The following is a 26,635-nucleotide window of genomic DNA, read 5'->3' on the forward strand; positions in this document are numbered from 1 at the left end:
TTCCATCACTGTGTGACTGCTGGTCAGCAAACCTGGGAAACCCACAGATCATCGGAACTATGTCCCGAAAACACTTCCAAGACATCATGCGTCACCTACTCTTTGATGACGGGGACACTCGCAGTGAGTGAGCAAAGACTAAGTTTGCTGCAATTTCAGGTGTGTGGGGATCGTTTGTCATGACACATCACCATTGACGAACAGCTTTTCCCATCAAAGACTCGCTGCTGTTTCCTTCAGTACATTGCAACAAAACATGACAAGTTTGGGATCAAGTTTTGGGTGGCTTGTGACTTGAAATTTAAGTACATCTGCAGTGTCCTCCCATATCTTGGCAAGGGCCCCAGTCATCCCAGTGGGGAGAGACTGTCTGAGAATGTAGTTATGAGGCTGATGGAACGATTCCTGGACAAGGGCAGAAATGTTACCACGGATAATTTCTTCACATCGCTGTCACTTGCGCGACGACGACTTAGCCGGAAAACCACCATCCTCAGCACAGTCAACAAGATTCGCAGAGAAATTCCACAATCAACTCGACAGAGGGACCGCAATGAATTCACCACTCCAGTGTTTTCAACCACTGGTGCCATACTGACGGTGTATGCGCCCAAACGGAAGAAGGCCGTCTACATTCTCAGCAGAATGCACAGCATGATTCAGACTGAGAATACCACCAAAAGGAAGCCAAACACCGTCACCCTTTACAACACTACAAAGTGCAGCGTGGATGTGATGGACCAGATGGTGCGGGAGTACACTGTCCGCACAGGAACACAGTGCTGGCCAGTCGCCGTGTTCTATAGCATGATTCATATGGTAGCAGTGAATGCACATGTTGTATCAAACATGCACTGGGAGGCAGGAGAGACGGGTGGACTTCCTGGTGGAGCTTGCAAGAGAGTTGGCTAACTCACATGTAGGTGCAAAGAAGGCACGAAAGGAACAGTTGCTTCGGCAACAACCTTCCACACCTAGCCCTGGGAAAAGAGCCATGTGTCAAGTTAGAAATCAATGTAAGAACAATCATGCCACTGTGCGATGAGTTGATTGCTACATATACACGTGGCAAATGCAGAAGGGAGATGCCATGGCAGTGCCGGGATTGTGAGTGATTGCTGAAATGTACTCACTCACTCACTGCCACTCTCGAACACTGTATCCTGATGATGCATATTTTTTTATTATTTGTAAATGTGTAAATCTGTTTTTAATTTTGTACTATTTTGCACCATTTTTATCAATAAACCTCAGCAACAAAGGAAAGAAACCGATGTGTGTGTTGGTGTTTTGTCTTTGGAATGAACCAGTTTCTTTGCCAGGTTTAGAAGAGTGAAGCCACCCCCTCCCCCATAAGCTTGTCCAGTGTCCAGTCCCTCCTGTAGTCCTCCAGTGATCATCGCCTCGTTTACATAACAAAATGAGTGTTCACGGGTGATTTAGCAGATTAGCTAAAAGCCATACAGCCGATCGGCTGCCCTGTGGGTTTTATAGGTAGAGAAGCCTGTGAGACTTCTAGTGTTATCTGCGTGGAATTTAATAAATGCAAACTGAATTTCAGACATCTTTATATATTACTCTGGAACAAAGAGGACAAACAGTGTAGGACATAAGCAGGATGTTAAAGAGCAAACGGGAAGAGATTGCAACTCAGTGATTCCAATTGAAAATAATGGAGAAGCAGCCTGAGCTGCTTCTGGCATTTTTACATAAAACAAGCAATAACAGCGTTTATAAACCCAGATAATATATTCACAAGAGTTTTAGGCACAATATACAAAGGGTTTAATGTCCGTGTGGAGCCTGATCAGAGCGTTTCAAATGCATTTCTCCTGTCATGAAACTTTACCCATAATGCACTGGCAAGACAGCATGTCCACACTAAAACCTTCAAAATTAGTGCAATACTTTAAAACTAAAACATATATCTGATATTTTCACTTTATAAAACTTCAGACGTGACCATTTAAATAACTTGTCTGAAATTAGTTTGGTTAAAATTTTAACCATAAGTTAAAATTGTATGCCTATGGATGACTTGGGTGATATTGCCGGCAAGTCAGTATGGTGTCAAGAGAAATGATCTCTTTCTTTCTCTTCTGTGACCAGTTCTCCTCTGACTGCAGAGGATAGATCTGTACATCTGCTACAAAACATTTAACACATAGGCACTAAAATCTTTGATATTAGACTTCACAAATGTTTTTAACTGTTAAAGCCTTATTCACTTCGACTGCAAAAATATTTTAGTGGTCTAAAAATTATTGGACCAAAATTTAGCGGAAGATAACTGGTCTGCTGGTGGTTTTCAAGTTATCTGAGAAGCTAATCCGATAATGAAAACATTAGCTTCGATAATTAGCGGATTAGCAGAACTCTGCACACCACTGGTGACAGCCAATCAGAGTAGAGCTGCACTGTGACGTCAATCTAGTTGCCAGCTGCAAACTTAATTTTTGGAACCTAATAATTAAACAACTGCAAATTATACAGAACACAATGCTCATATGGCTGAGGGTATTTTAGCATTGCGTTATTTTTAAATTTATAACACTCTAAAACACTATTGCCTGTAATTTGAGTGCCAATTTTTATGAAGTAAAGCCATAATTTTTTTTTTTTTTTTATATCTGTTACAGCCTTAAGCCCCCTTTCAGTGGCGCAAACGTAGAGCTGCATTTTGCAACGCTGTTGTGTTTAAGTATGCCTGAAATGCACACATATCTGCGATTTTCCATGTTTGTTGCGTTCGTAGATTTGCTTGCAGCAAATGCATATGTGTACTGTCGCGTGTTGCCCTTGCTGCTATTAAAACCAGTTCAACTCTTTTTGTTTTTCTTTTTTTTTTCTTTTCAGTTTGCTCCTGCCGTCTGTGCAGAACACATCGCTCCACTTGGAAAACAGTGGACTGTATCATGAGGGTTTTAAGTCCTCTGCTAAAAGCTGCAATCCTCGAACATCTGGATGTCCTGGAAAGACTGATTAATTATGTGGCAGAATGTGAACACTTGAAAGAACAACAAGAACGCAGGAGGCAAGCTATTGCAAGAAGAAGACGTATGTGGGTGAGTCCTTGGCTTCAGCACAGGCTCCTGCATGGCCAATATGAAAAGTTGATGAAAGAGCTGCATGCTGAGGATGTTACATCATTTACCAATTTCATGCACATGGAGCCACCAGCTTTCCATGAACTTTTGACAAGAATTGCACCGAGGATTACCAAACAAGATACTAACTACAGGAAAGCTCTGGAACCTGGTTTGAAGCTGGCTATCACTTTGAGGTTCCTGGCCACTGGAAACAGCTACAAGTCTCTTCAATATGGATTTCGAGTTGCTCACAACACCATAAGTATGTTTATTCCACAAGTGTGCCAGGCCATAATTGAGGAGTTATCTGATGAAGTGCTTATGTGCCCAGATACTCCAGAGGGATGGAAACAAGTGGCCCAACAATTCTATAACTGCTGGAACTTTCCTCACTGTGTGGGTGCCATAGATGCCAAACATGTTGCCATCAAGAAGCCTTTAAAGGCTGGCAGCTTATTCTACAATGACAAAGGATTTTTCTCCATTGTACTACTTGCAATTGTGGATGCTCACTACAAATTCATGTATGTGGACATTGGACGGACTGGCTCTGGCTCTGATGCTGGTGTGTTTAATGAGAGCCCTTTCAAGTCAGCAATTGAGGCTGGTCACCTGAACCTGCCTGAAGCAGACCCTCTGCCTCATGATGACCAGCCACTGGGATACTTCCTTGTGGGAGATGACGCCTTTGCACTAAAGACTTGGCTCATGAAGCCTCTTCCACTTCAAAACATGACTCGCCAACAACAAGTGTACAACTACAGACTGTCAAGAGCCAGAAGAGTTGTGGAGAATGCATTTGGCCTTCTGGCAGCTCGGTTCCGCTGTCTTCTCGTCGCTTTGCCTCTAACTCCAGACAAGGTCATCAAAATCACACATGCATGCTGTGTCCTACATAACTTCCTGCAACTCAGAAACCCTACAACTGATGTTGCTACACTGGACCAAGAGGATCCACAGCACAACCATGAAATAATCCCAGGCTCGTGGAGACAGGATGCCCAGCTGCCAGACATGGAACATCTTTATCGTGGCGACACAAGCAGAGCAGCCATGGAGCAAAGGAACTACCTCATCGAGTATGTCAACTCTCCTGTAGGCAGTGTGCCATGGCAAGATGAGTTACTGAATATTCATTAGACTACTGTGACTGTGACAGTACTGCAGTCTCCTCTACCATGGAAACAAAATTAACATTCTTTGGACTATGTGACACTACTGACTTTGAAGTGTGTAAATTTATTTAAAAATATACAAAGTCATTGTAAAACAGCTTGATTACTTTTGAATAAAATCACTAAAAAGTATTTGAATCATTTTTAAAGACATTTGAATGTGTTTTATAAAGAGACTGTGCTGTTTCTGAAATAACCAACTGAAAATTGACATTTGAACTCCTGCATAATAAAACACTGCTATTCAAACAGAATAACAACCTTTTGAAAACTGTACAAGTCCTGCTAAATACATGACTATGAAATCCAAGTGTCATAGACAAGTTACAACACATAACTTTGTTTTGATCATTAAGTACTGATAATATATATTGCAGGACTTCGACCATTACTTTGTACTTGAAGTCCTGTAACAGACAGTGAAATTCAGAATAAATGACAGCTTTTATGAAAAATGGAAGAATTACACTCCTAAATAAAACAGTGACATAAGTCTCAAAGATAACACACAATGTTATTGGGATTTGGAATAAATGAAGGCTAGCAATGTATGGTTAACTTCCTGCCAAAAAAAAAAAGGCAAAGGCTATTTGTCCAACAGTTGGGCAGATAAGTCATACATTGAACATTACATGCCCAACTGTTGGGCAGATAAATATAATGACTTATTCGCCCAACCGTGATCGTGTATCTGACACGTTTTGTGCATCTAAACTGTTTTTTACACCACGTTTTTAAGGCTCTATTGCGGCATGGAAAAACAGCGTATGTTTGACACATTTAACGGCGCCGTCTTTAATTACTGTGGGGAAAAAACACTGCAATGGATGAAAGCAGACAAACTTCATAAGCATTTTGAACAGCAGCTTGTTAATGATGACAAAAAAGTTTTTATGAACAAAATGCTGCTTGTTGCCTGTAAGATGGTGTTAGTTTGATACAGTTCCCTGGGTGTGATGAGCCAAACAGAACTGCTTTAGATCACAGCCCCTCCGTGAGCTGCTAACCCTCCTGCAGCCAGTGAGAAAATATGCCTTTTTTCCTCCGCGTTGAAACTGGAAGTGAACTTAGAAGCGCGCTCATTGGTCGGTTGTGGTTGGGCATATATGCTTGCGTATTTACTTTATTGAACCAACGGTTGGGCGTACAGCCACTCAGATTAAAAAAAAAAAAAAAAGTGGAATGCAAGTCCCAAAGATGATACAACATAACTTTATTGTGACCAAGTACAACCACAATTCCAATGAAGTTGGGACATTGTGTAAAATGTAAATAAAAACAATGCAATGACTTGAAAATCCTCAACATATATTCAGTTAAATACACCACAAAGACAAGATATTTAACGTTCAAACTGATAGACTTGTTTATGTGCAAATATTTGCTCATTTTGAAATGGATGCCTGTAACACATTTCAAAAAAGTGGGGATGTGGCAACAAAAGACTGGGAAAATTGGTGAATGCTCAAAGAACATGTAATTGGAAACAGGTGAGTGTCATGACTGGGTATAAAAGGAGCATCCCCAAAAGGCTCAGCCATTCACAAGCAAAGATGGGGTGAGGATCACCATTTTGTGAACAACTGCGTGAAAAAAATAGTCCAACAGTTTAAGAACAATGTTTCTCAATGTTCAATTGCAAGGAATTTAGGGATTCCATCATCTACAGTCCATAATCAGAAGATTCAGAGAATCTGAAGAACTTTCTTTACGTAAGCGGCAAGGCCGAAAACCAACATTGAATGCCCGTGACCTTCAATTCCTCAGGCGGCACTGCATTTAAAAACAGACATCACCGTGTAAAGGATCTTACCGCGTGGGCTCAGGAACACTTCAGAAAACCATTGTCAGTTATCACAGTTTGTCGCTACATCACTTTGACTTTGAAAAAAAGTTAAAATTACCATGCAAAGTGAAAAACCATACATCAACAACATCCAGAAACACCGCAGCCTTCTCTGGGTGTGAGCTTATTTGAAATGGACAGACGCAAAGTGGAAAAGTGTGCTGTTGTCTGATGAGTCCATGTTTCAAATTGTTTTTGGAGATCTAGGACGTTGTGTCCTGGACAAAAGAGGAAAAAGACCATTGAGATTGTTACCAGTGCAAAGTTCAAAAGCCAGCATCTGTAATAGTATAGGAGTGTGTTAATGTCCATGTCATGGGCAACTTACACATCTGTGATGGCACCATCAATGCTGAATGGTACATCCAGGTTTTGGAGCAACACATGCTGCCATCCAAGCAACATCTTTTTCAGGGACGTCCCTGTTTATTTCAGCAAGACAATGCCAAGCCACATTCTGCACGTGTTACAACAGCGTGGCTTTGTTGTAAGAGTGCGGGTACTAGACTGGCCTGCCTGAAGTCCAGATCTGTCACTCATTGAAAATGTGTGGCGCATTATGAAGCGCAAAATATGACAAGGAAGAACCCGGACTGTTGAACAACTGAAGTCATACATCAAGCAAGAATGGGAAAGAATTCCACCTACAAAGCTTCAACAATTAGTGTCCTCAGTTCCCAAATGCTTATTGAGTGTTGTTAGAAGGAAAGGTGATGTAACACAGTGGTAAACATACCACTGTTCCAGCTTTTTTTGAAATGTGTTGCAGGCATCCATTTCAAAATGAGCCAATATTTGCACAAAAGCAATAAAGTTTATCAGTTTGAACATTAAATATCTTGTCTTTGTAGTGTATTCAATTGAATGATTTGGTTTTTGCAAATCCTCTTCTACCTATAGAAGAGGATTTGCAAATCATTGCATTCTGTTTATATTTATATTTTACCCCATGTCCCAACTTCATTGGAATTGGGGTTGTATTAGGTCCACCAAAATAAAACATTTTATTCAAAGGAAAACAATAACTTCACACTATGAAGTGGGCGATATATCGATTTTATTGATTAATTCAAGTTTTTTGTTGCAGACAGTTTAAAAAAAAAAAAAAAATTGAGGTTTTTTTTTCTCCTCTTGCAACAGTGCACCTTTTTGCCCCCAGGACCTTCCGCAGCTCCCCCCTCCCCATCCCGTTTCTTTCACACAACAACAACATGGCTACCGCTAACAGAGAGCAAGTTTTTGCTGCGACAGATGGAGAACATACGTTTTTGATAAAATAAAAGAAAAACTTGTTTTGAGTTATATCTGTCATTTGTAGTAAATGTTTACTTTAAAAAAGTAGGGGAAAAAAATCTGAACAAAATCGAAAGTCAAATTTTGTTCTGAAGAAAAAAAAAATGGAGATTTTATTTTTAGGCCAAATCGCCCAGCTCTCATGTGTTCTGTTTTATTCTTAATACCTCCGCCAAGGAGGTTATGTTTTCGGTCGCGTTTGTTTGTTTGTCTGTCTGTCAGCAGGATAACTCAAAAAGTTTTGCACGGATTTTGATGACATTTTGTGGAGTGGTTGGAAATGACAAGAGGAACAAGTGATTAAATTTAAGTGGTGATCCGGATCACGATGCTAATGCATTAGCATGTCTATGGCATTTTCAATGTTAAAAGTTAGCATTAAGCAGTTGCAGCTGTCATCACTTTCGGCTGCATTTGTTTTCAAATTGTAATATTTCTTAAATTTATTTTTGTTGATATATTAACCCCTTAAGGCCTGAATTTATATAGCGGTATATAAAAAAATGTTTTGTGTGTGTTTTTGCCTTTAAGTAGATGCTAAATAATGTTAAGATTATTAATTTCACTTTTGCACAAAAAATAAATAGTAATTTTGATAATGACTTTATAATGTTATAATAATAATGGTATGTTGCAAATTTGCGACAACAGGCATACTGGTCAATTTGGTATGTTGCATATTTGAGTCAAATATTGTAGCATATATGTGACAATAGGTGTTAAGGGGTTAATAATCTAATGATTATTATATACAATTTTAGAGAAAGAGACAAAAAGAAATAGATCACTGTGCCAAGGAGGGACTCTCTGTAGGGTCAGTGACCCTATGGCCTTTTTTAGAGAAGTGTTTTGTAAATGTTAAAAAATTAATATATTTGCAGTTTAGTTGACTAATACATTGAATTTTGTCTCATTTGTTTTTGTCTATAAGCACATGCAATATCAATATCAGTGCTCAGATGACAGTAGCTTCTGGGAAAAGTGCAAGTTGCAATAAACTGTGATGCCAAGTGCTAAGGATACATGCTATCCAGTCACAGCAGATGAAACTTTTTTTTACTACTGAGCAAACATCATTGTTACACTTTTTTAGGTTCAATGATGCCCCAGCGTGTAGATGTTATGGCGTCAGTGACCTCATGGCCTTGGCGGAGGTTTGCACTCTCTGAGTGCTTCTAGTTTTGTTTGTATTTGTTATCTGTCTGTTCTCTTGCTTTGTCTTTCTGCTTGGGTTTTCTCTGTCCTGGTGCTTGGTGGCGGGTGTTCCTCTCTGTCTGGCCACACCCTGGTTCTGGAAGTTTCACCTCACACTTAGTCTTGATTTGCAGCTCATCACCTGATGTGCCTTCCTTCCATCTCAGCTCTTGTATTTTTTTTTTTTTGCCTTGCTCTCGTTACCTCGTCGTGTTTTTGACTACCTGCCTGTGTACCTCAATCATGCCTAAGCCTGGTTTTTGTTACTGTTGCTCTTCTTGGACTGCCTTTCTGTGTACTAACTCCAGCAAACATTTTAACTCTACTGAGCTGTGAAGCTGCATCTTGTCTTACATTAGGTTTCAGCTTTGTTCCCGTTTGATCATACAAAGGTGGATCACAATCAGCACAATGACTAACATAACCAATATCCAATGACAATTGAGAGAGTACACGGGATGGCCAGTCAGATTTCCAGGAGAGCGCGCCCCATGCCACCATGGAAGAGCTGCCCCTGTTATCTATACATCCATTGACACATCCGGTACAGTAGGTGGCGGTATGGACTTAAGATGATAGTTGTCACCAGCCAAACAAAGGAGGGAAGAAGAAGACCAGACAGAACGGCGATCTTTGAATGACTACAAGGTTGGAATCGGTTTTTCGGTTATCTTCGTAACCTGTTCATTACTTTTGTTAGTCGTTAAATGCAACAGCTGCGGAGTTTAGCGCATTAATTTTCTGCTGTGTGAATCCTGGCTGTAGTTAGCTTCACGTTAGCGCTTAGCCTATGCTAGCTTTCGCTCCTCGCTTTTTTTTTTTAGTGCACAACACTTTAAAATCACTTGTGCGATGTTGTCAGACAGGGTGGTCCTCAGAGAGCCGTGTCCGTACGTTAGAGCAGCTTCTGAGTTCAGTGGAGTTGAATATCAGGGACACTCCAGTCGAATTTAGTGTCTGGTCGGCTAGCGGGCCTGTTAGCATTAGTTTAGCAACACGAGCGAAAAGTAGACTAGTCTGGTTCATTTTGGAGCAAGAATGACCTAAAAAAATAGTCTTTAATATCTCAAAAACCAAAGTAGCAGAAACGAAGCACCAGCCACTCATCCTGTTTGCTTGGATTTTTTTTTTTGGCCGTGGCTATTTGCACGGCGGCCGTGTCCATAACTCATTTGGCTATTTGCGCGGCAAGACTCTGGTGGCAAAACTTGGAACTACTTGTATAAACAAATGTACAGCATTCAAGATGTCAACTCAGCCACATGGGGTGTGCAGCCAGTACATTCTGAGTGCTGGTCCCAAGCCCAGATAAATGAGGGTTGCGTCAGGAAGGGCATCCGGCGTAAAACAAGCCAACCCAACTATGCAGACTCAGAATAGAATTCCCATACCGGATCGGTCGCGGCCCAGGTTAACAACGTCCGCCACTGGTGCTATTGCCCAACAGGGTGCCAGTGGAAATTGGGCTACTGCTGGGCGAAGATGAGGAGGAAAACGTTGCCACGAACAGCAGGAGAAGAAGAAAACTAGAAGGGTGGAAATGAGAGTGGGGACTTTGAATGTTGGTAGTATGACTGGTAAAGGGAGAGAGCTGGCTGATATGATGGAGAGCAGAAAGGTAGACATATTGTGTGTGCAAGAGACCAAGTGGAAGGGAAGTAAGAGCAGGAGCATCGGCGGTGGGTACAAGTTGTTGTACCATGGTGAGGACAGGATGGGAAATGGTGTTGGGGTCATTTTAAAGGAAGAGTATGTTAAGTGTGTTGGAGGTTAAGCAAGTGTCTGACAGGGTGATGAGTGTGAAGTTGGAAATTGAAGGGGTGATGATGAATATCATCAGTGCATATGCCCCACAGGTAGGTTGTGAGATGAAGGAGAAAGATGATTTCTGGAGTGTGTTGAGGTGGTTGAGAGTGTGCCCAAGCATGAAAGAGTGGTGATAGGAGCAGACTTCAGTGAGCATGTTGGTGAAGGGAACAGAGGTGATGACGAAGTAATGGGTAGATATGGTATCAAGGATAGGAATGGGGAAGGACAGATGGTAGTTGATTTTGCAAAAAGGATGGAAATGGCTGTGGTGAATACTTACTTTAAGAAAAGGGAGGAGCACAGGGTAACATACAACCCCTGGCAATAATTATGGAATCACCGGCCTCGGAGGATGTTCATTCAGTTGTTTAATTTTGTAGAAAAAAAGCACATCACAGACATGACACAAAACTAAAGTCATTTCAAATGGCAACTTTCTGGCTTTAAGAAACACTATAAGAAATAAGGAAAAGTAAGTGTGGCAGTTTTTTAGACCAAGCAGAGAGAAAAAAATATGGACTCTAATTTCTGAGGAATAAATTATGGAATCACCCTGTAAATTTTCATCCCCAAAACTAACACCTGCATCAAATCAGATGTGCTCGTTAGTCTGCATCTAAAAAGGAGTGATCACACCATGGAGAGCTGTTGCACCAAGTGGACTGACATGAATCATGGCTCCAACATGAGATGTCAATTGAAACAAAGGAGAGGATTATCAAACTCTTTAAAGAGGGTAAATCATCATGCAGTGTTGCAAAAGATGTTGGTTGTTCACAGTCAGCTGTGTCTAAACTCTGGACCAAATACAAACAACCTGGGAAGGTTGTTAAAGGTAAACATACTGGTAGACCAAGGAAGACATCAAAGCGTCAAGACAGAAAACTTAAAGAAGTATGTCTCAAAAATCGAAAATGCACAACAAAACATGAACGAATGGGAGGAAACTGGAGTCAACGTCTGTGACTGAACTGTAAGAAACCGCCTAAAGAAAATGGGATTTACATACAGAAAAGCTAAACGAAAGCCATCATTAACACCTAAACAGAAAAAAACAAGGTTACAATGGGCTAAGGAAAAGAAATCGTGGACTGTGGATGACTGGATGAAAGTCATATTCAGTGATGAATCTTGAATCTGCATTGGGCAAGGTGATGATGCTGGAACTTTTGTTTGGTGCCGTTCACAATGAGATTTATAAAGATGACTGCCTGAAGAGAACATGTAAATTTCCACAGTCATTGATGATATGGGGCTGCATGTCAGGTAAAGGCACTGGGGAGATGGCTGTCATTACATCATCAATAAATGCACAAGTTTACATTGATATTTTGGACACTTTTCTTATCCCATCAATTGAAAGGATGTTTGGGGATGATGAAATCATTTTTCAAGATGATAATGCATCTTGCCATAGAGCAAAAACTGTGAAAACATTCCTTGCAAAAAGACACATAGGGTCAATGTCATGGCCTGCAAATAGTCTGGATCTTAATCCAATTGAAAATCTTTGGTGGAAGATGAAGAAAATGGTCCATGACGAGGCTCCAACCTGCAAAGCTGATCTGGCAGCAGCAATCAGAGAAAGTTGGAGCCAGATTGATGAAGAGTACTGTTTGTCACGCATTAAGTCCATGCCTCAGAGACTGCAAGCTGTTATAAAAGCCAGAGGTGGTGCAACAAAATACTAGTGATGTGTTGGAGCGTTCTTTTGTTTTCATGATTCCATAATGTTTTCCTCAGAATTGAGTGATTCCAAATTTTTTCCCTCTGCTTGGTCTAAAAAAGTAACCGTTACTGACTGCCACAATTTTTTTTCCCTCATTTCTTATAGTGTTTCTTAAAGCCAGAAAGTTGCCATTTGAAATTACTTTAGTTTTGTGTCATGTCTATGATCTGCTTTTTTTCTACAAAATTAAACAACTGAATGAACATCCTCCGAGGCCGGTGATTCCATAATTTTTGCCAGGGGTTGTATAAGAGTGGAGGAAGGTGCACACAGGTGGACTACATTCTTTATAGGAGATGCAAGCTAAAAGAAATCACCGGGTGTAAGGTGGTAGCAGGAGAGAGTGTCACTAGACAGCATAGGATGGTTGTTTGTAGGATGACTTTAGAGGTAAAGAAGAAGAAGTGAGAGCTCAACAAAGGATCAGATGGTGGAAGCTGAAGGAGGAAGACTGTTGTGTGAAATTTAGCGAGCAGGTGAGAGAAGCACTGGTTGGAGGGGAAGCAATTTTGGACAACTGGAAAAGTCCTGCAGATGTGGTGAGGGAGACAGCTAGGGCAGTACTGGGTATGACATCTGGACAGTGGAAGGAAGACAAGGAGACTTGGTGGTGGAATGAAGAGGTCCAGGAAAGCATAAGGAGAAAGAGGTTGGCGAAAAACTTTTGGGATAGTCGGAGAGATGAAAAACGTAGACAGGAGTACAAGGAGATGCAGCATAAGGCGAAAAGAAGTGGAAAAAGCAAAGGAAAAGGCATATTGCGAGCTCTACAAGAAGTTGAATAGTAAGGAAGGAGAAAAGGACTTGTACCGATTGGCCAGACAAAGGGACAGAGCTGGAAAGGATTTGCAGCAGGTTAGGGTGGTAAAAGATGCACATGGTAATGTGCTGACAAGTGACGAGTGTGTGCTGAGAAGGTGGAGGGAATATTTTGAAGAGCTGATGAATAAAGAAAATGAGCGAGAGAAAAGGCTGGATGATGTGAGAGTAAATCAGGAAGTACAAGAGATTAGCAAGGAAGAAGTGAGGGCTGCTATGAAGAGGATGAAGAGTGGAAAGGCAGTTGGTCCAGATGACATTCCAGTGGAGGCATGGAAATGTCTAGGAGAGATGGCAGTAGAGTTTCTAACCAGATTGTTTAATAAAATCTTGGAAAGTGAGAGGATGCCTGAGGAGTGGAGATGAAGTGTGCTGGTTCCTATTTTCAAGAACAAGGGTGATGTGCAGAGCTGCATTAACTACAGAGGCATAAAGCTAATCAGCCACAGCATGAAGTTATGGGAAAGAGTAGTAGAAGCTAGGCTTAGAAAACAGGTGAAGATCTGTGAGCAGCAATATGGTTTCATGCCGAGAAAGAGCACTACAGATGCAATGTTTGCTCTGAGAATACTGTTGGAAAAGTACAGAGAAGGACAGAAAGAGTTACATTGTGTGTTTGTGGACTTAGAAAAAGCTTATGATAGGGTGCCAAGAGAAGAGTTGTGGTATTGTATGAGGAAGTCTGGAGTGGCAGAGAAGTATGTTAGGGTAGTGCAGGACATGTACAAGAATAGTGTGACAGCGGTGAGATGCACAGTCGGAATGACAGACTCATTCAAGGTGGAGGTGGGATTACACCAAGGATCAGCTCTGAGTCCTTTCTTGTTTGCCGTGGTGATGGACAGGTTGACGGATGAGATCAGACAGGAGTCCCCATGGACTATGATGTTTGCAGATGACATTGTGATCTGTAGTGAGAGTAGAGAGCAAGTTGAGTCTAGTCTGGAGAAGTGGAGATATGCTTTGGAGAGAAGGGGAATGAAAGTCAATAGAAGCAAGACTGAGTACATGTGTGTGAATGAGAGGGAGCCCAGTGGAATAGTGCAGTTACAAGGAGTAGAAGTGAAAGTAGATGAGTTTAAATATTTGGGGTCAACTGTTCAAAGTAATGGAGAGTGTGGTAGAGAGGTGAAGAAGAGAGTGCAGGCAGGGTGGAGAAAGGTGGCAGGAGTGATTTGTAACCAAAGAATATCAGCAAGAGTGAAGGGGAAAGTTTACAAAACAGTAGTGAGACCAGCTATGTTGTATGGTTTAGAGACAGTGGCACTAACAAAAAGACAGGAGGCAGAGGTGGCAGAGCTGAAGATGTTGTGATTCTCTTTGGGAGTTACAAGAATGGACAAGATTAGGAATGAATATATCAGAGTGACAGCTCAGGTGGGACGGTTTGGAGACAAAGTCAGAGAGGCGAGATTGAGATGGTTTGGACATGTGCAAAGGAGGGGCCCAGGGTAAATAGGGAGAAGGATGCTGAGGATGGATCCACCCGGCAGGAGGAGAAGAGGGAGACCAAAGAGGAGGTTCATGGATGTGCTGAGAGAGGACATGCAGAGGACAGGGTGAGATGGAAACGATCTGCAGTGGCGACCCCTAACGGGAACAGCCGAAAGACGAAGAAGAACTGCATTCAAGATGTCATAACTCCTTTAACATTTTTCGATTTTGATGATTTTTTTTTTTTTTTTTTTTTTTTATTCGGCTGTGTCCACATTTCACTATTCGCACGGCAAGACTCTGGTGGCAAAACTTTGAAAGACTTGTATAAATAAACATACTGCATTCAAGATGTCTTAACTCCTTTAATATTTTTTGATTTTGATGATTTTTTGTTTTTTCAATCGTGTCCATAACTCTCATTTCAGTATTCGCACGGCAAGACTCTGGTGGCAAAAGGCCGACCCTATTCGAACAGCGGCTGTGTCCATAACTCTCATTTAATGGCCCAGTCACACGGCACATGCCGATTCCTGAACGAAGGGGAAAAGTAAAAAAAAAAGTCACAATTCGTTGAGAAATGGAGGACGAAAGAGCTTTATCACCGAACAGCCTGCGAAGCAAGAGTGCAAAAGTGATGAAAGAGGAACTTGACAAAACCGAAGCTCACGATCTTGACACTTTAACGAAACGCGCCTGGAGCCACAGCTGGAGCAGTGTGTCTGCATCTCTGCGTTCCAGGACTCGGCGATGGGACGGAGCTCATAGCGCCTGAGTCCTGGAGAAACTGCAAACAGAACTTGTGGAGATCTGTGCACACGTTGGTGGACCCACCTGCTCTGGTTCCTTGTCCAGAACAAAAGAGGGATCATCTCCTTTGTCATCAGAATCCTCACTGTCTGTCGACATGCTCCATCTTGCTCCAATTAAAAAAAAAAAAAGTGTGCTGTGGTCACTGCTGTATCACTGTATTATGTTCTAAGCCATATTTATTGATTTATAAGAGAAAACTGTCAAAAGGGGGAATAAATATAAGTGTAAAGATGATTGAATATATCAGAGCAGTAAATTAATTAGTGTGTGTGAACACATGCATTGACTCAGATGTGCGGTTATTTCCACCAGCTGATCACTGATCCACAGCGTGATTTCTGTCTTCCAGAACAGCTCTTTATATAATCATTTTGATTCATCTACCCATTGCCACATGTACACGAGGGCTGGATTGTCATTCCTACACTCATATTGTTATATTTAATACAAAATAATAAGCGCACGCAGCAACTTCTGCTGCTGGTAATGCTGCATTCATGTACCGTTGGAAATTATACAACTTTTTTGTTTTAAATTCAACAGTTGCTTGTGGCAAAATAATTAATTATGTCCACACAAAAGATGAATTCTGACCTATGTAAGGTGCCTGAGCCCATTGAAGCTGTCCCCCCACACAGATAAAAAAAATCCAAGCAAACAGGCTGAGTTTGCCCTGTAATTTCCGATGGTACATGAAGCAGCAGCAGCCTCAGTGCTCACAAACGGGCTTCTGCACTGTGTGAAAACATTCACCTGCTCCAATGAAGTCAAATTAAACAATAACGCTACAAAAAGGAAACAAACGATTAAAAACGTCAAGAACAGCAAAATGAAACAGACGAATTGAGGTTTTCGTTTCCCTTCGTTCAAATTTTTCAACAGTTTAAAAATCCTGATGAAGCACCAGCTGCAGGAACGAAGCTGCGCGAAGATTAAACGATGTCAACGAAAGTCCAGATTTCTTCTTTCGTCAGGGCTTTGTTGCCCTTCATTAAGTGCCGTGTGACTGGGCCATAATGCAGTATGTTTGTTTATACAAGTAGTTCCAAGTTTTACCACCAGAGTCTTGCCATGCAAATAGCCAAATGAGAGTTGGGGACACGGCGGCCATTCGAATAGCCACTTGCTTTTTTTTTTTTTTTAAACTGGGTGAGGGGTCAGCTTCACTGAGTTGAGGCACCTTTATAATTAGCCAAAATTAATCTTGTGGATAGTGTGAATTAAAATAAAATGAAAACCACGCTGCTGCCATGAGCCCCTGCTGAGTTTGAGATAACAAAAAGCCCTGTAATTTCCTTGAATTTACATGAAAGCAGCAGCAGTGATTGCCTCCTGCCTGCGCTTATTATATTTTATTAACCCTCTGGGGTCCGAGGGCATTTTTTGGACAGTTCACTCGCTTGGCATAAATGTTTTATTATTGCTGTTAATAGCTCTCCCTGCATCCCACAATCAAGTTTTGTCTCTTTTTTTTTCAGGACAACCTGTGCTTTCATAATATAATATAATATAAGCTTTTGTTGTGTTTTATAAGTGTAATAAAAGAACGAGATTAGCAGCAGTTATCGGCATGTATAACTGAGTATCATCTGCATAGCAGTGAAAGGTAATCCCAAAACGCCGCAATATGTGCCCAAGGGGTGCTCTATAAAGGGAGAAAAGCAGGGGGCCTAAGATAGACCCCTGTGGAACCCCAAATTTCATGTCACTAAGGTTAGAGGTAGTGTTGCTGTACACAACACAGTGAGAACGACTGGTCAAGTATGACGACAGCCATGCAAGGGCACTCCGGGTAATCCCAAAATGATTTTCCAGCCTGTCAAGTAGAATATGATGATCCACTGTATCAAATTTATAACTCTCTAAAACACTATTGCCTGTATTTTGAGTGCCAATTTCTATGAAGTTTTTTCTATATCTGTTACAGCCTTAAGCCCCCTTTCACAGCGGCGCAAATGTAGAGCTGCATACTGCAACGCTGTGTTGTTTAAGTATGCCTGAAATGCACGCATATCTGTGATTTTCCATGTTTGTTGTGTTCGTAGATTTGCTTGAGCTGTGTATGTTTACTTTTAATGTATGTGCACCGTCGCGTGTTGCCCTTGCTGCTATTAAAACCAGTTCAACTCTTTGTTTTTCTTTTTTTTTCTTTTCAGTTTGCTCCTGCCGTCTGTGCAGAACACATCGCTCCACTTGGAAAACAGTGGACTGTATCATGAGGGTTTTAAGTCCTCTCCTAAAAGCTGTAATCCTCGAGCATCTGGATGTCCTGGAAAGACTGATTAATTATGTGGCAGAACGTGAACGCTTGAAAGAACAAGAAGAACGCAGGAGGCAAGCTATCGCAAGAAGACGACGTATGTGGGTGAGTCCTTGGCTTCAGCACAGGCGCCTGCATGGCCAATATGAAAAGTTGATGAAAGAGCTGCATGCTGAGGATGTTACAGCATTTACCAATTTCATGCACATGGAGCCACCAGCTTTCCATGAACTTTTGACAAGAATTGCACCGAGGATTACCAAACAAGATACCAACTGCAGGAAAGCTCTGGAACCTGGTTTGAAGCTGGCTATCACTTTGAGGTTCCTGGCCACTGGAAACAGCTACAAGTCTCTTCAATATGGATTTCGAGTTGCTCACAACACCATAAGTATGTTTATTCCACAAGTGTGCCAGGCCATAATTGAGGAGTTATCTGATGAAGTGCTTATGTGCCCAGATACTCCAGAGGGATGGAAACAAGTGGCCCAACAATTCTATAACTGCTGGAACTTTCCTCACTGTGTGGGTGCCATAGATGCCAAACATGTTGCCATCAAGAAGCCTTTAAAGGCTGGCAGCTTATTCTACAATGACAAAGGATTTTTCTCCATTGTACTACTTGCAATTGTGGATGCTCACTACAAATTCATGTATGTGGACATTGGACGGACTGGCTCTGGCTCTGATGCTGGTGTGTTTAATGAGAGCCCTTTCAAGTCAGCAATTGAGGCTGGTCACCTGAACCTGCCTGAAGCAGACCCTCTGCCTCATGATGACCAGCCACTGGGATACTTCCTTGTGGGAGATGACGCCTTTGCACTAAAGACTTGGCTCATGAAGCCTCTTCCACTTCAAAACATGACTCGCCAACAACAAGTGTACAACTACAGACTGTCAAGAGCCAGAAGAGTTGTGGAGAATGCATTTGGCCTTCTGGCAGCTCGGTTCCGCTGTCTTCTCGTCGCTTTGCCTCTAACTCCAGACAAGGTCATCAAAATCACACATGCATGCTGTGTCCTACATAACTTCCTGCAACTCAGAAACCCTACAACTGATGTTGCTACACTGGACCAAGAGGATCCACAGCACAACCATGAAATAATCCCAGGCTCGTGGAGACAGGATGCCCAGCTGCCAGACATGGAACATCTTTATCGTGGCGACACAAGCAGAGCAGCCATGGAGCAAAGGAACTACCTCATCGAGTATGTCAACTCTCCTGTAGGCAGTGTGCCATGGCAAGATGAGTTACTGAATATTCATTAGACTACTGTGACTGTGACAGTACTGCAGTCTCCTCTACCATGGAAACAAAATTAACATTCTTTGGACTATGTGACACTACTGACTTTGAAGTGTGTAAATTTATTTAAAAATATACAAAGTCATTGTAAAACACAGTTTGATTACTTTTGAATAAAATCACTAAAAAGTATTTGAATAATTTTTTAAAGACATTTGAATGTGTTTTATAAAGAGACTGTGCTGTTTCTGAAATAACCAACTGAAAATTGACATTTGAACTCCTGCATAATAAAACACTGCTATTCAAACAGAATAACAACCTTTTGAAAACTACAAGTCCTGCTAAATACAGTAGGGTAAAAAAGTGTTTAGTCAGTCCCCGATTGTCCCCGAGCGAGGTCTGTAATTTTCATCATAGGTACACTTCAACTATGAGACATAATGAGGGGAAAAAAATCCAAGAAATCACATTGTAGGATTTTTAAAGAATTTATTTGTAAATTATGATGGAAAATAAGTATTTGGTCAATAACAAAAGTTCAACTTAATAGTTTGTAACATAATCTTTGTTGGCGATGACAGAGGTCAAACGTTTCCTGTAGGTCTTCACCAGCTTTGCACACACTGTAGATAGATTGATAGCTTTTATTATCATTGTCATTACAACAACGAGATGTCCACACACACATTCCACATACAACAGCAATTAATCTACAATTATTACTTGTTTACCGTAATAATGGCACATCAGAATTAGGATAACACATACACATTTGACATTGTTTATGTGCACTAAACTTGAAACAGTCCGTTTCCCAATTGAGGCAATGTGAGTGTTTGTAGCCGCTGCAACTGTCAAGTCACGCCGTCAGGCCAGGTTGAGAGGATGAGGCCTGCCGCAGGGAGGGAGGGACAGGAAGAGTGATAAGAGGAGAGGCTGGAGCATGCTTCAGTCCATGTGTAAGTCTGTCAGTTTATTGTCCTTGTGGGTTGAGATAAGAATGGAGCCAAATAATGTCACCAGAGCCTGGATAAATTCCTCTGGAGGAAAAACTGGGCAATTGACCTTGATGCCTGTAGTGTTGCAGCCGAGCAGTGAAAAACACTTTTTACAGTTCCACTTACTCAGCCAAATCCCAATTATGAATTAAGAATATTCCTAATTTTGAATAAAGAATATTCACCGGTCTTCAAAACCTTCAGCTTCAACAGCAAGGCAAACATCAGCTCCAAGGTGTCATCCAATTTGCGTCTGAGTTCAAGAGTCATCGCAGTCTGAGAATGCACTGCCTTGCCGACCTCGTTAATCATGACGGACAAGCAAGGGCCGGTGGTTCTTGATGCCACCGTCTTGCCAATTTTCCGGTAGATCAGGGCAGCACATAAGCCAAAAAGTAGCAGACCTGCTACCATAAGACCAAAAATGAATAGGTCCTCGAAGTCCTCCACAGAGAAAGGCGCCAAGCATGCCACACGCCAGGAACTCCCGGAGTTGAGGACATAGCCCGCAGGATACGTTTCATCTGGGCAGGCAGGATCCCCCGGTCCTGACCTTTTTGTAGAAAAAATGGTGTCAATAGCGTTCAGAGACCAGCTGATCAATTCCATGGTTAATCCAATAGTAGTCCAATAGAGCCAGAATCCAATATAGTTTTGAGGAATTCACAAGTCTGGTGAAGTAGGGACTTGAAGGTTAAAAGCAGAGAGATAAGGGAGAGTGGAGGAGATGTGACCGCCCTCGTCGGAGTCCCAAGCTGAACTGGTATTTTGGCCCATTCCTCCATGCAGATCTCCTCTAGAGCAGTGATGTTTTGGGGCTGTTGCTGGGCAACATGGATTTTCAGAGAGGAGAGGGTCGACATCACGGAGTCCTGTTCATGACTTTCTTTGCTAACAAAATTTTAACTATTAGAGAAAAAATTACTCATAACCATCCCAAAGACGTATCGTTATCTTTGGCTGCTTTCAGTGATGCCGGTATTTGGTTAGACTCTTTCTCTCCGATTGTTCTGTCTGAGTTATCTTCATTAGTTACTTCATCCAAACCATCAACATGTTTATTAGACCCCATTCCTACCAGGCTGCTCAAGGAAGCCCTACCATTATTTAATGCTTCAATCGTAAATATGATCAATCTATCTTTGTTAGTTGGCTATGTACCACAGGCTTTTAAGGTGGCAATAATTAAACCATTACTTAAAAAGCCATCACTTGACCCAGCTATCTTAGCTAATTATAGGCCAATCTCCAACCTTCCTTTTCTCTCAAAAATTCTTGAAAGGGTAGTTGTAAAACAGCTAACTGATCATCTGCAGAGGAATGGTCTATTTGAAGAGTTTCAGTCAGGTTTTAGAATTCATCATAGTACAGAAACAGCATTAGTGAAGGTTACAAATGATCTTCTTATGGCCTCGGACAGTGGACTCATCTCTGTGCTTGTTCTGTTAGACCTCAGTGCTGCTTTTGATACTGTTGACCATAAAATTTTATTACAGAGATTAGAGCATGCCATAGGTATTAAAGGCACTGCGCTGCGGTGGTTTGAATCATATTTGTCTAATAGATTACAATTTGTTCATGTAAATGGGGAATCTTCTTCACAGACTAAAGTTAATTATGGAGTTCCACAAGGTTCTGTGCTAGGACCAATTTTATTCACTTTATACATGCTTCCCTTAGGCAGTATTATTAGATGGTATTGCTTAAATTTTCATTGTTACGCAGATGATACCCAGCTTTATCTATCCATGAAGTCAGAGGACACACAACAATTAGCTAAACTGCAGGATTGTCTTACAGACATAAAGACATGGATGACCTCTAATTTCCTGCTTTTGAACTCAGATAAAACTGAAGTTATTGTACTTGGCCCCACAAATCTTAGAAACATGGTGTCTAACCAGATCCTTACTCTGGATGGCATTACCCTGACCTCTAGTAATACTGTGAGAAATCTTGGAGTCATTTTTGATCAGGATATGTCATTCAAAGCGCATATTAAACAAATATGTAGGACTGCTTTTTTGCATTTACGCAATATCTCTAAAATCAGAAAGGTCTTGTCTCAGAGTGATGCTGAAAAACTAATTCATGCATTTATTTCCTCTAGGCTGGACTATTGTAATTCATTATTATCAGGTTGTCCTAAAAGTTCCCTAAAAAGCCTTCAGTAATTCAAAATGCTGCAGCTAGAGTACTGACGGGGACTAGAAGGAGAGAGCATATCTCACCCATATTGGCCTCTCTTCATTGGCTTCCTGTTAATTCTAGAATAGAATTTAAAATTCTTCTTCTTACTTATAAGGTTTTGAATAATCAGGTCCCATCTTATCTTAGGGACCTCGTAGTACCATATCACCCCAATAGAGCACTTCGCTCTCAGACTGCAGGCTTACTTGTAGTTCCTAGGGTTTGTAAGAGTAGAATGGGAGGCAGAGCCTTCAGCTTTCAGGCTCCTCTCCTGTGGAACCAGCTCCCAATTCAGATCAGGGAGACAGACACCCTCTCTACTTTTAAGATTAGGCTTAAAACTTTCCTTTTTGCTAAAGCTTATAGTTAGGGCTGGATCAGGTGACCCTGAACCATCCCTTAGTTATGCTGCTATAGATGTAGACTGCCTGGGGGTTCCCATGATGCACTGTTTTTCTCTTTTTGCTCTGTATGCACCATTCTGCATTTAATCATTAGTGATCGATCTCTGCTCCCCTCCACAGCATGTCTTTTTCCTGGTTCTCTCCCTCAGCCCCAACCAGTCCCAGCAGAAGACTGCCCCTCCCTGAGCCTGGTTCTGCTGGAGGTTTCTTCCTGTTAAAAGGGAGTTTTTCCTTCCCACTGTAGCCAAGTGCTTGCTCACAGGGGGTCGTTTTGACCGTTGGGGTTTTACATAATTATTGTATGGCCTTGCCTTACAATATAAAGCGCCTTGGGGCAACTGTTTGTTGTGATTTGGCGCTATATAAAAAAAATGATTGATTGATCTCCACCTCATGTTGTACAACAAATCCTCTGACTTCAGTAACCTGGAGGCAAAATTGCAGTTATATAATTAGAATAATAATTAGGTCATATAATTGGAATATCATGAAAAAGTTGATTTATTTCAATAATTTCATTCAAAAAGTGAATCTTGTACAACCCTGTCACGTGCCCGTGGCTCAGAGGACAGTGACAAGGAGGAGACACAAACGAGAGGATTAGAAAAATAGAAGTATTTATTTACAATAATTTAAGTCAATAAATTAAAAGGTGCAAAGATGTGCAGCTGTGCAAAAAGGCGCTCTATTACTGGTCGGCGCAGCGAGAAGTCCTAAAAAGAGAGAGAGAGAACAAAATGAATTAGTTGGGCCCACTTAAATAAGAGACAGGGACACCGGGCCCAGGTGCCCCTGATTATGGGCCCACCCCGCTACAAGACGGCGGGCCGTCACACCCTCCCCCTTCAAAAAGGAAGTCCACCTAAGGACTTTCCAAACCAATTGCAAACAGCACAATTTTTTCTTTTTTGTTAATAGTACTACATTATATTTTTTTGTTGCACCAAAATTACAATATTTACAGCTCACCTATATTCAGCTATACATTTTTTTTTCTTTACAAACTACTTTAAAATCTGATAGGACTAAGTTTTTTCTTCTATTTTCCATTATCAAACAAGAGAAGTTCTACCATTTGCAAGGAATCAAATTAGACTTAGCTATACAAAGCTAAAGATGACACCAATTGGTAAAGTCACAAGCTTAGCACACGTCCTCTGCTGCACCTCCAGAGTTCCGGCGCCTGAAACCGGGGAGAGGCAGACGAGAGACAGGCACAAAAATTAAAGCAACTTTGCTTTTTCCTTTATTAAACTGGCGCACCTGACAAAGCATCAGCCAACAAGTTATCAGAACCTTTAATATGACGACTGTCTAAACTGAATGCCTTTAGAAACAGCACTTTCAATGTTTTTTTCACACCTAAGTGACCAAAGTCATCATGGGCAACTCTGAGCACATCATCACGAAACATCTCAGGAACAACAATCTGAAAAATGGGCTCACCAACAAAGTCACCATGACATGGGACCCACTTGCGCACCAACAGACCCTCCTGCATGAAGTACCCATGAGCAGCACTCTGTACCTTGTCACCTGGAAGAACATTTTCAAACAAAACTGAAAGAGTTGGATCAGACTTTTGATGCTGACTCCATTCCTTCACAGAGACAGATGCGGGGAGCTCGGGCAACAAGACTGAGCTCTCAAGCACATCCGACTCAGACGCACGGAATTGAGTGCGCGTCACGACACAAGCTGGAAACACTTCTGGACACTGCTCTTCAAACGGAGACAATGCGCATGGCTCAGGGGTCACCATGGGCAAAGGAGACCTCGGCCACACCGCAGTACCAACCAAATCATTGCCTAAAATCAATGAAACCCCAGGAAACGGCAGAGCGGGGCGCACGCCTACAATCACCAGACCATTAATAAACCCACATTCTAACATAATTGTGTGCCTCGGCACGGAGACCACACCCAGCTCCATCCCATGCATAAGGACAGAGTCACCCGTTTCTGTAGCAGAGGAGAATGGAAGCACAGAAGCCACTATAAATGAGTGTTTAGCCCCTGTGTCACGCAGCATCTTAATATGAACACGCTGCTCGCTCCCCACAATGGACACATACGCATCGCATCATGGATGAAAGGATCAAAAGCTTTATCAAACTTTTTCCTGGACTTATTATTTGAAGCTGACAGAGCAGGAGCTGAAGGGACATACATTTTACGCCTGCTTTTAGACTTGAGCACAGGACACTGAGACTTCCAGTGGCCCATTGCCTGACAGTAATTACACCTGCTAGAGTGCCCTCTGAATGAAGCAGAGCGACCCTGCGGAAAGGTCTGCGAGTAGGAGCGACTTTCACTGACTATAGGCTTGGTCCTAAATGGAAAAATTTCACCCATAGCCCCCTTGTGAGTCAGGACAAAATCATCTGCCAGCTCAGCTGCCTTCAGAGCGGTGCTGGGTTTCTGTTCAGTAACATAAGTAGCTACATGCTGAGGAATACAGTTCTTAAACTGCTCCAAGATCATCAACTCTGACAAACCCTCAAAAGTGTCAATATTCAAAGCAGAACACCAACGATTAAATTGACAGGTTAATTCTCTAACGAATTCCACGTGAGTTTGACGTTCATTTTTCTGAAAATTCCTGAATTTCTGGCGATAAGCTTCTGGGACTAATTCGTAGGGTTTTAGAACCGCAGCCTTTATTTTGGCATAATCCAGACACTCTGCAGCACTCAACGCAGAATAAGCCTCCTGGGCACGACCAGTAAACACGGACTGCAACAATAAAGCTCTATCACAATCCGCCCAATTTTTAACATCTGCAATGCGCTCAAACAGAACGAAAAAAGTATGTGGATCTTTTTCATTAAACTTTGGCATTAGGTGCAGACTAGCACCCACGTCAAACGCGTTAGGAGCAGGCCTACAAACAGCAGAGGAAAATGATTCTTCACTCACCTCGCCTATAACCTTACCATCCAGAATCAATTTATAGTGTTCCAATTCCAATCTCATTTTTTCAGTCTCTTGTGTGACACGTTCCAATTGAACCTCTTTTTCAGCTTCAGTTCTCAGTCTCATTTGTTCCAATTGAAGTTCAGCATCTTTTCTGCTTTTCTCTTGTTCAGTATGCAGCAACATTAATTCCTTACGCTGCTCAAAACTCAGTCCATCAAACGAAACAGACAGCTCGGGTTTAGAATTGACATATAAACCCGACTGTTGCTCTCCCCCTCTCAGGATGCCTTTATTAAAGAGCGCAGCAGTGATTATATCTCTAACATCATCTTTGCGTATATTATTTCCCACTGTAATGCCATAGTGTTTAGCTATCTGCAATAAGTGTTTCTTTTGACAATTTTCCAAAAAACTTTCAGGAGTGGAAAAAAAAATGTGAAACAGAAACCATGGTTACAAAAAAAATGTAATGTGAACCGAACTGAATACAAACTGTCAATCTCACATAACCGAGGCTGAGGGCCAGCGCGTCCCTCGGAGTCCCCCGCCCTGAACTACTTAACACAAATCTACCTGCTTAACCTAGTCTTCTTGCGGTCTCATATGGTGGGTATTTATGCGCTAAAACCCGATGGGTCTGAGCAGCGACCAGCAGGCTGACAACCACCAGAACACCATGGACGCGCTCCCAAGCCGAAGCTTGTAGCCACGTTCACCGCTGCCCTCACAAAACAAAAGCAGGCAAATCTCCTTATGAGAAAAGCCACTAAAGCCTAATGAAGGACTCCGAAACACCATGCAGCACGAGACAGCACTTACCTTCACCTCGGATAAAAAAAACAAAAAAAAACCACAATTTGGCTTCAAACCTCTCGCGTGTCCCCACAAACAAACAAACGAACGCGCAATCAGCAGGTGCGCACCGGATTCTAATCATGTAATCAGCGCACGGCAAAGCCCCAACACAAAAAACAGGCCTAAAAACAAACTTTAACCAAATAAATTTACAAAAACTAAACGCGCTGACTACAAAAATTAAATTTAAAGGACGAGCCCCCACTCTTGTCACGTGCCCATGGCTGAGGACAGTGACAAGCAGGAGACACAAACGAGAGGATTAGAAAAATAGAAGTATTTATTTACAATAATTTAAGTCAATAAATTAAAAGGTGCAAAGATGTGCAGCTGTGCAAAAAGGCGCTCTGTTACTGGTCGGCGCAGCGAGAAGTCCTAGAAAGAGAGAGAGAGAACAAAATGAATTAGCTGGGCCCACTTAAATAAGAGACAGGGACACCGGGACCAGGTGCCCCTGATTATGGGCCCACCCCGCTACAAGACGGCGGGCCGTCACAACCCCAATTCCTATGAAGTCAGGATGTTGTGTAAAATGTAAATAAAAAAAGAATACAATTTG

At 41.8% G+C, this 26,635-nt stretch overlaps 1 protein-coding gene across 1 annotated transcript; it reads left to right on the plus strand.

The window, feature by feature from the left end:
* Positions 1 to 9,167: 9,167 nt before the first annotated feature.
* On the plus strand, positions 9,168 to 18,999 carry LOC117517832 (putative nuclease HARBI1). Its single transcript, XM_034178963.1, has 2 exons — positions 9,168 to 9,245; positions 17,358 to 18,999. Exon 2 carries the CDS (start codon positions 17,417 to 17,419, stop codon positions 18,728 to 18,730), a length of 1,314 nt encoding a protein of 437 aa, XP_034034854.1. The 5' UTR covers positions 9,168 to 9,245; positions 17,358 to 17,416; the 3' UTR covers positions 18,731 to 18,999.
* The last annotated feature ends 7,636 nt before the right edge of the window (positions 19,000 to 26,635 follow it).

The sequence above is a fragment of the Thalassophryne amazonica genome, chromosome 9 (assembly GCF_902500255.1).
Source record: "Thalassophryne amazonica chromosome 9, fThaAma1.1, whole genome shotgun sequence".
NCBI lineage: Eukaryota > Metazoa > Chordata > Actinopteri > Batrachoidiformes > Batrachoididae > Thalassophryne > Thalassophryne amazonica.